Source organism: Miscanthus floridulus, chromosome 5 (genome assembly GCF_019320115.1).
Source record: "Miscanthus floridulus cultivar M001 chromosome 5, ASM1932011v1, whole genome shotgun sequence".
NCBI lineage: Eukaryota > Viridiplantae > Streptophyta > Magnoliopsida > Poales > Poaceae > Miscanthus > Miscanthus floridulus.
This window is the reverse complement of record NC_089584.1, coordinates 108,920,234-108,929,314: the sequence shown is the minus strand read 5'-3', so window position 1 is coordinate 108,929,314 and position 9,081 is coordinate 108,920,234. Positions and strand designations below refer to the sequence as shown.

At 51.8% G+C, this 9,081-nt stretch overlaps 1 protein-coding gene across 6 annotated transcripts in view; it reads right to left on the bottom strand.

The window, feature by feature from the left end:
• Positions 1 to 325: 325 nt before the first annotated feature.
• Positions 326 to 9,081, bottom strand: part of LOC136452965 (uncharacterized) — a 37,287-nt gene continuing 28,531 nt past the window's right edge. Inside the window, exons 10-11 of one of the 6 annotated variants that reach the window (XM_066453543.1) lie at positions 2,305 to 2,404; positions 326 to 1,141 (exon numbers count right to left, since the gene is read on the bottom strand). In XM_066453543.1, the coding sequence (XP_066309640.1) occupies positions 2,342 to 2,404 (63 nt within the window). In that variant the 3' untranslated portion in view covers positions 326 to 1,141; positions 2,305 to 2,341. Of the gene's footprint in view, positions 1,142 to 1,380; positions 1,584 to 1,614; positions 1,814 to 1,876; positions 2,405 to 9,081 lie in introns of those variants that run through there. The other 5 variants (XM_066453541.1, XM_066453544.1, XM_066453546.1 and 2 more) reach the window with 5 other exon arrangements.

Below are 9,081 nucleotides of genomic sequence, written 5' to 3'. Positions count from 1 at the left end.
AAACTTGTGGTGCATCATCACGTACACATAGATGGAGTCAGTCAACAGCTATTAACATTTCGGTAACCACCAAGAGAGTAGGTAAGCATGGAAAATGCAAAAACATCCGACACAACAACCTTCTCCTGCTGGTGTCATGGTCATGGGCCCACATAGTACGTAAAATCGTCTCGAACCCTCCGAACTGGTCAAGTCTTCGTTGGGGAATGAGGCAATTGCGAGGTTCCTATTGGCTAAGCTAGTTAGGAGGACAAGAAAAAAGGTAAGCATTGGGTTTGTGTGTTTTTTAAGCATTGGCGAGCGTAGAAACCAAGGCAACTTGGACTCGTGTTTTAGACTTTAGTCGATTTTGTCACACACTAATCTTGCCTTACAAATGGCACATCCAGAGAAGCTATACTACTGCTTTCCCTTGTACAAACAAGTGCTGTTTTCCACTAGTTGGACTGCGAAAGAAACCAAGAGATACACTTGATAGAAAAAGGCACCCAAGCAGCTGGAGCAAGCAAACTGGGACTTGACAGTGCAGAGACAAGGCTCTAATCTAGATTATCTTCACACCGCCGGCTCAAACTAAACTTGTGCAAGTGTCCAAACGAGCATGATTCTGTTCCGGAAAATCCAGCTCGCCCTTAACCCCTTTCCATTGATTCAACTCATCGGAAACATTTCAAGGAATAGCTTTGAGAACGGTCCAGTTTAAAGTGGTCATCTTTACCAAATGCACCTTGCATCTTTTTTGATATCCACATGCCGAGGCAAAACAACCATCATGACAAACCCCATTTGTATCGGATTAGCAATTAGGGTACTAGGAGACTGTGAACAGAGGCTCAAATGATTCGGTTTGCTTTGTTTAACTCTGACAGAAGAGGTCACGAGGTGACAAGCACCGTTGGGTTTCGCTGCTCTGCTCGTGCTCCCATCTGAGATCCAAGTGTTTCAGTCTTCACGAAAGGAACACAAAAAGTCTACACTTGTAGGAGCACGTGAGTGCGAAGGCTTTTGGTACCTCCTCCAAACTCCAAAGGAAACTGAAAGGTAGCTGTAGCTATACATCACAAAACCTTTACAAACATGTGATCTGCTTTTCGCATGAAACCACTACCGGTAGCAGCCCGTTAGATATTGTTGGATATTTCTGTAAAAGAAAACACTAGAAGTTAGCATATTGTGTTATTAAGAACAGGAGAGTCGTTGCAGCTTCTTTCACCCATAAGAGAAGATCATCCACGATACTCTCTGTGACTCTGGCAACTAATGGAACAGGGCATGGGAATCAGCAGTAGCTGAAGTTTTTATGTTTTAGTCTCATTTCTTTGTTTGGCTTGTGAAAGCAATTAAAAGAGGGAGTTGGAAAAGGAATTAATGTCCTTTGTTTATGTGAGGGTTTCAGACTTGAGAGTGAAAAATTGTATCATAAATCATGATGGACAGTGCGGGGCATCCGCACTATATCAATCAGTTGAGGTGTACAAGGATTTTTTTTTAGTACATGTCTTTTGTGAGATCCCATAGTACAGTAGCTAATAATTTGACAAAAAAAAGTCCAAACACAGGAGCCACGGGCCCTTTTCTTCAACCTGTTCCCAAGAAAACAAGCTCAGGGTGAGTAACCTTGAGACAAGTCATATGCAACAATACTAGACCCTTGCACAATTTGCAGCTTTGGAAACTGAACCTTGTGATGATTTTGCAATCAAGAACAACAGATCAAGTAAAAAGCAATAGTTCTCTGTCAAGCCTTTTAGCATTGAAAGGCATATGGATCTATGACTGGTAGCTATCGACTTTCCCTCTTGCAAAAGGTTTCCTGTCATCTCATCATAACTCATAATCATTTCACGTGTTATGATGCAGGCAGCCTAGTGAGATTTCAAACAAGGAAAAGGCCATGCTATTTACTATGATAAGTTGGATCAGCAGAAAAAAGAGTTCCCTTTTCTGTTGTGAAGACATAAACCTTATCTCATTTTCTTTTAAGCTTCAGATCAGAGAAATCCTAACAGAACTAGAAGTGATTCAATATTGCATAAAAGTTGAACAAGACTATGTTGGTGATAACACAGAAGCGATGGAAGACCCCTGCAAGCAACCTGGCCCTTTGGTGCTTATAATTTAAAATATTGAATGTACATTGACGACTTTATGGAATTCTTGACCTATAAGAATATTTGCATTCCAAAGCTAAAGCAGTCAATGAATGCTACAAATATACTCAGATTTGTGCATCACTTTCAACTTCCCTGAGATGTAATACTTAATACATGTTTCTCGTCACATATAGGTGAAGAAAACGTGTACCGTTAAATTCAGTCATGAAAGTAGACCAGTCCCATGATTACAAATAGCGAATCAACTCAACTGCATATTTTCCTTTCCTCGTAGTCACAATTTCCCCAATCTAGAGAAGAAATGAACAAGCAACATAAATAAATGAAGCAGATGACATTATGTATTTAAGTACACAATGGACTTCAGAAATTTGCAAAACAATAAAAATATTCTGTGACATGCAGACTAGGCTTATTTGTCTATCATCTGATTCTAAGACATCACTGTCAACAAAGCAATATATTTACTTCATTGATATAGAACAAAAAAATGTTTTATTCTCTAGATTTTACATCAGTTCGAGCTAAGGGAGAGAGCAACAGATCAATAATGATACCACAAACTTCACTACATAGCAAAAACATTTGGTTTCACTGGAAATATTGAGCTTCAGGTGCGTGTTCCTGGACAAGTAAGGTGTGGTGTGAGTTTGTGTCTTGTAAATATTTTTTTTTCTCCATCTTAATGCGATGATATGCAGTTCTCCTGTGTATTCGAGAAAAAAATATTGAGCTCATGTTTTACAGCATGTGAAAGCCATCTAATAACCAACCTGTTGGAGGCAGTCTGAAAACACATCAACGTTAAATGCCAAATGTCACACTACGGTTTTTTCATTATACATGTTCGATAGTCCGCCAGCCATCTAATGCAATGTGAGAACTTGCCAGTGAAAACTTTAAAAGACGTAAGTGAGGCTGTTTCTAGTTAGCAACACGTGGATTTTGATACGGTGGCCAATATGATCTCAGGTCTTTGCTACTCTTTCTCTGATTAGCTCTGTGATTCAACACCTTAACAAATGCCACAGGCCTATAGGATGCGTTGGACTGCAGCGTAGGAGGGCCCCGACGTGGCTGAAGCACTCGTTGAGGCCACGGATCACGTTAAGGGCGAGGGTGCGGTCGGTGATCACTTCGCCAAGAGCCGTGAGGTCGTCAGACATCTTCTTCAGTCGGTGGCAGTAGTCGGTGACGAGAGGTCGCCCTGGACAAAGGTGCGAAACCGCGTCTCAAGGTGGATGGAGCGAGCCTCCCGGTTGCCGAGGAACTGTGACTAAACGGCGAGCCAGGCATGCCGGGCAGTGGAGCCCTGGACGGAGATGATCTCGACAAGGTCGTCGGTGAGCGTGGCGACGATCCAGGACTTGACGACGCAGTCCATCCGAGCCCAGTCAGGGGAGATTGGGGCCGGAGGTTCCTCGCGGACGTGGTCCTGAAGAGAAAACTTGCCGAGGATGAGCAGGAACTGATCGCGCCAACGGTTGAAGTTGCCGGAGTCGACGTCGAGGACGGTGGTGACGTGGTTCCGGATGTTGTTGACGGCGACGGCCTGGGCGTGCAGTTGCAGCAGTTCCATGGCCTCGTGGAGGAGCATGGCCGAGGCGAGGTCGGGAGGAGACGGTGAAGATGTGCTGGAGGAGGCGCTGTCAGGTGCACCGGGGGTGGCGGCGGTCGTGCGCTCCTTGGCTGCGCGCGCCAGGGCTTCGCTGGCGCGGGCAGCAGCCGCGTCTCGATCTTTGGCGGTGGCTGTAGCCTCCTCGGCCTGGGCAGCGCGAGCCAGGGCGGCCTGGCGCTCCTTGTTGTCGAGAAGTTGGGCGGTGCGGCGGCGTCGTTCGCCTTCTCCTTGGCCCGGCGGGCCGCGATCTCGTCAGCGGTAACGTCCCTCAGATCCTGGGGGGGGGGGGGGGGGGGGGGGCGGGGGGGGGGGGGCGGGGGAGTGGGAGACCTGATGTGCGGCACGGCAGGGCCGGGCGCGCGGGCATACATGGCAGAGGCCGGCGCGCAGGGGTGTGCAGCGGAAGGGAAGACCTAAACCTAGGCGGCTGATACCATGAGAGCGAATAGGTCTCGGGAAATTGTGATAGATTGATATGGGTACAGAGAGTACAATATATAGGCAAGGATCAGGAAGGGTTTATAGAAACACCCAATCAACGGTGATCCTTGCCTAACCAATAATCATCTACCATAATCCGTAGAGGTAGCCCAACCGATAGGCTTGGGCGCCAGGCCCATGGCCAGCCCATAAGGCGCCTATTCTAACATAGATTAAGACAAAGGACCCTCGTCCCTCGATTTGAGGTGGAACAATAGCACGGTTTCTTGGTGGTTAAAAACCAATGAGTGATGAAGCAGGCTCTTGACATCACAGTAATCATGAGCGAGATGGTCTGATATGGTGTCAGTGTTAGTGCCAAATTTACAGTAAGGGACATTATCGCTAAGCTATCCCAATCCAGAAATTTACCACCACACTTGAGCACAAACACGCATGCACGCTTGGACATTGATGCACTGGTTGCCCCAATTGAATATGGAAGTAAAGGCGTGTGCTAAGACATACCTTGCTAAGACACCAATAAGGTGCAAAAAGCATTTGCAAAGAGCAATGGCAAACATGCTGTCTACGATCCTAAAGCCGAAAACACAATGCCAGGCAGCCATATGGCCAGAAATGGGAAACCTCTGCGAATATGGTTTTTACTTTTTAGTGAGCTAAGTCTTAGGACATGAATTTACCTCTGTTGTACCTACGGCATGTCACCACTCCAGAAGTTGATAGGTTCACACAGGAGGTAACATTATTTATTTGCTGAGTTTAATCTATTATCTTTTAGTCAGGCTGTCAATGGTTCCTCCATCTTAAGGGAAATGGTTTCAGTGCTGCTGTTCCTGGAGTGATATTAGTGGCCAGCTCAACCCACAAATCAGTAGACTGATAAGTCATAAGTAAAATAGGGGTAAAATGATAAACTAAAGATCACATCTCAATTACATGTCAACAGAATTCTACACCTGCTGACAATTCTTCCTGCTCTTCCAGCTATCGCATTCACCACCTTTTGTCAACATACTAACTGCACGCAAAGTAGATTATCTCACCCATGTTTTTTTTTCCAAATCGGCTGTGCTTTTGGCCCCATAATCATTGATATTTTGTTTTCTCTCGCCCTTTGCCAAAGAACCACCAAGTTGGCTTTGGATACCCCATTCATGTGCCACATGAGGTGCAAACTTCTGAACAACTTTGCTTCCACGTGTAGGCATGCAATCAAGATATTGATAATCATGCCCTATTTGCTTGTGATTAAGTATAATTATAAAATGGCTTCAGGTTGTTGGTATCTAGCTAGCAATAATGGGCCCTATCACAAAATTGCCATGGAAACTATCCCTACAATCTTTGAGCTAGTGGCTGGTTATTGTCTATCTTGGAGTCGTAGTATTGTTCGATCACATAGATCATGCACCTTGTGTCTGAAACCCTGTATTTCAGAAACAACAACCTTGAGAGCAACACTGTAACTGAGGGTTAAGCCTAGTGCCAATACCCCAATGTATCTAGTTTACTTAAGCTATTTACTATTCACTGTCTAGGCTAGTTACTATTCACTGTCTAGCAATTATCAGATGCCTTAGCACCCAAGCGAGCATCTGCTTTATGCAGTTAGAATATGCTGTAGTGGTTGAGACCTTCTTGTATCCCAAGTTTGCTACTTCTATACAATTCAATGAAGTGGCCCATGGCCAAGCTGCCCTATGGCAGAGCAAAATTCTACTTGTGTTCTTAGTTACCTGTCCAACAATTGGTATCTAGAGCCTAGGTTTGGTTAGAGTAGAGCCATGTCCACCTCCAGCGAGCACGCTCTGCGAGCAGCAGCCGCAGCCGCCAACGCTGCCAACGCCGGCAGAGGGGTGGTGATCAACCCTGATCCGGACGCCGATTGCGCTGAACGCCTGGCTGCGTTGAGGCCGCAGCCACACAGGCGATCGAGGCGGCCAGGCAGGCAGCGGCAGCGGCCTAGGCTGTGGCGAACACAGCCGCCGCGCCGCGCGCGGAGATGGAGCGGTAGCCCAGAGGATCGCGGAGCCCGGCGCAACGTCGCATACCTTCACCGTTGCCGGAACGCCGTCGCGGACGCGGAGGCCGTCGCGGGTCACCTACGGCCATTCAGACAGTGTACAAGGACTCCGGCATGGGCACGCCGTGGCCAATGCTCATCAAGACCAACTACCACGAGTGGAGCCTGTTAATGAAGGTCAAGATGCAGGCGCGCCAACTCTGGGACGCCGTCGAGTACGGCGACCTCCCGTACCACGACGACTGGCGTGCGCTCGAGGCCATCATCGCCGGGGTGCCGACGGAGATGGGTGCTCCGCTCGAGGACAAGGCGGCCGCCAAGGAGGCGTGGGACTCCATTGCCGCGGCTCGCATCGGCGTCGACCGCGTCCGCCGCGTCACGTTGCAGCAGCTGCGCAAGGACTGGGAGAATCTCGCCTTCCGCCCCGGTGAGCAAATTGAGGATTTCGCCCTTCGCCTTTCCGCGCTGAAGCAGCAGATGGCTCGTCATGGTGACACGGACCTCACGGAGGAGCGGGCGGTGGAGAAGTTGCTTCGAGCCGTGCTGAAGAAGTACGCCCAGCTGAGGGATCGCGATCGAGACCCCTCGAGGAGGTCACCGGAAGGCTGAAGACGGTGGACGATCTCGAGGAAGAACCTCCCACCGAGCCGATCACCGTTGGCGTGAAGCTGATGTACACCGAGGAGCAATGGCTCGCTCGGCAGAAGGAGAAGAAGGGTGGAGACGTCTCCGGCTCGTCCAAGGAGCGCCACCGGCGTCCTCGCGGCGGCAAGAAGGGGAAGCCGAAGGGAGATCGTGACGGCGGCGGGCAAGGAGAGAAGGCAGGAGCCGTCGGCTGCAAACACAAGGCGAACCGCGACAACACCTGCCTCAACTGCCACCGCGCGGGCCACTAGGCGAAGGATTGCCCCCAGCCTGGACGCGAGCGTGGTGCTGCAGCGCATGTCGCGGAAGTAGAGGAGGATGAGGCGGCTCTCTTCCTCGCCCACGGCTTCCTAGAGCTGGATGCAGAGGAGAACGTTTTCTGCTCAAAGGCCGACGCCAGCCTCGACATCGGGGAGCTGCGGGCTCGTGTGTTCCTCAACACCGGCTCCGGCGAGGACAAGCTGGATGGTTGGTCCCTCGACAACAGCGCCACCCACCACATGACCGGCCGTCGCGAGCTCTTCTCCGACCTCGACACCTTTGCTCGCGGCTCGGTGCGGTTCGGCGACGCGTCAAGGGTGGAGATCCAGGGCGTCGGCTCGATCGTGTTCCAAGGCAAGACCAGCGAGCACCGTATCCTACACGGCGTCTAGTACATCCCGGCGCTGCGCAACTCCAACATGAGCCTTGGCCAGCTCGATGAAGGCAGGTCCAAGGTGGAGATCGACAAGGGCGTGCTTCGGATTTGGGATCGGCGCGAGCGACTTCTCGTCAAGGTCCGCCACGGACCTAGCCGCCTCTACGTCCTCCACCTCGAGACGACACAACCGCACAGCCCCTCTACCTCGCCGCAAGGAAAGATGATGAAGCCTGGCGCTGGCACAAGCGGTTCGGCCACCTCCACTTCGAGGCGCTGCACAAGCTCAGCAAAGAGGCCATGGTGCGCGGGATGCCGGTGATCAAGCACATCGAGCAGCTCTGCGACACCTGCGTCACGACGAAGCAGCGCCGACGCCCCTTTCCTCAGCAAGCCGAGTACCGCGTGCAGGAGCAGCTGGAGCTGGTTCACGGCGACCTGTGGACCCGTGACGCCGGCGACTTCGGGAGGGCGGCGCTACTTCCTCTTGCTGGTGGATGACGCATCCCACTTCATGTGGGCCGTCCTGCTGCCGTCCAAGGATGCTACTGTGGGCACCATCAAGCAAGTCCAGGCGGCGGCAGAGAAGGAGAGCGGCCACAAGCTCCGGGTGCTGCGCACCGACAACGGTGGCGAATTCACCGTTGCTGAGTTCGCCGCCTACTGCGCTGATGAGGGCATCCGGCGTCACTTGTCGGCGCCTTACTCGACCCAGCAGAACGGCGTGGTGGAGCACCGGATCCAGACCGTGGTTGCCACAGCCTGGTCGCTGCTGAAGTAGAGGATACCGGCCAAGTATTGGGGGGAGGCGGTGATGGCAGTGGTTCACCTGCTCAATCGATCACCAACTCGAAACTTACAAGGCAAGACTCCCTACGAGGCCTAGCACAGGCGCACGCCGGCGGTCAGCCACCTCAAGACCTTCGGCTGCATCGCCTACACCAAGGAGCTGAACCAGCTCGGGAAGCTCGACGATCGTGGCAAGCCCGGCGTCTTCATCGGGTATGCGGAAGGAGCAAAGGCGTACCGCATCCCGGATGCGGTGACGCAGCGCGTGAAGATTGCCCGCGACGTCGTCTGGTCCACCCCGTACGCCGGCAGCTCGACATCGGCGGCGAGTGACTTCACCGTCGAGTACTGGTGGCCTGAAGGAGCAGGGGGAGTACAGAGTGCTATGGCGGCGGCGGCTGGAACTACATCACCAGCGCCACCACTGTCTGCGCCGCGCTTGTCGTCACCAAGTCCGGGGGAGCCTGGAGGGACATCGGCAGCTGCGGCCACTCCTCCAGCACCCCAGCCGGCCTCGCCAACACCACCACCTGCGTCCCCTGCTGCCGCTTCACCTACCTCACTGGCGGCGGCGGCAGTGACCGATGACCAAGTGGAGTTCGTCACTCCACTGGAGGATGATGAAAAGTGACTCGACGGCTACTACGGCGATGAGCCTCTACGCTACCGCACGATGACCAACATCATCGGCGATCACCCTCCACCTCCACCGCCACATCGTCTCTTCGCGAAGTTGCACCTGACGCACGCCGACGAGCCTGCCAACTTCGCCGAGGCAAAAGATGATCCAGCATGGCGGGCGGCGATAGAG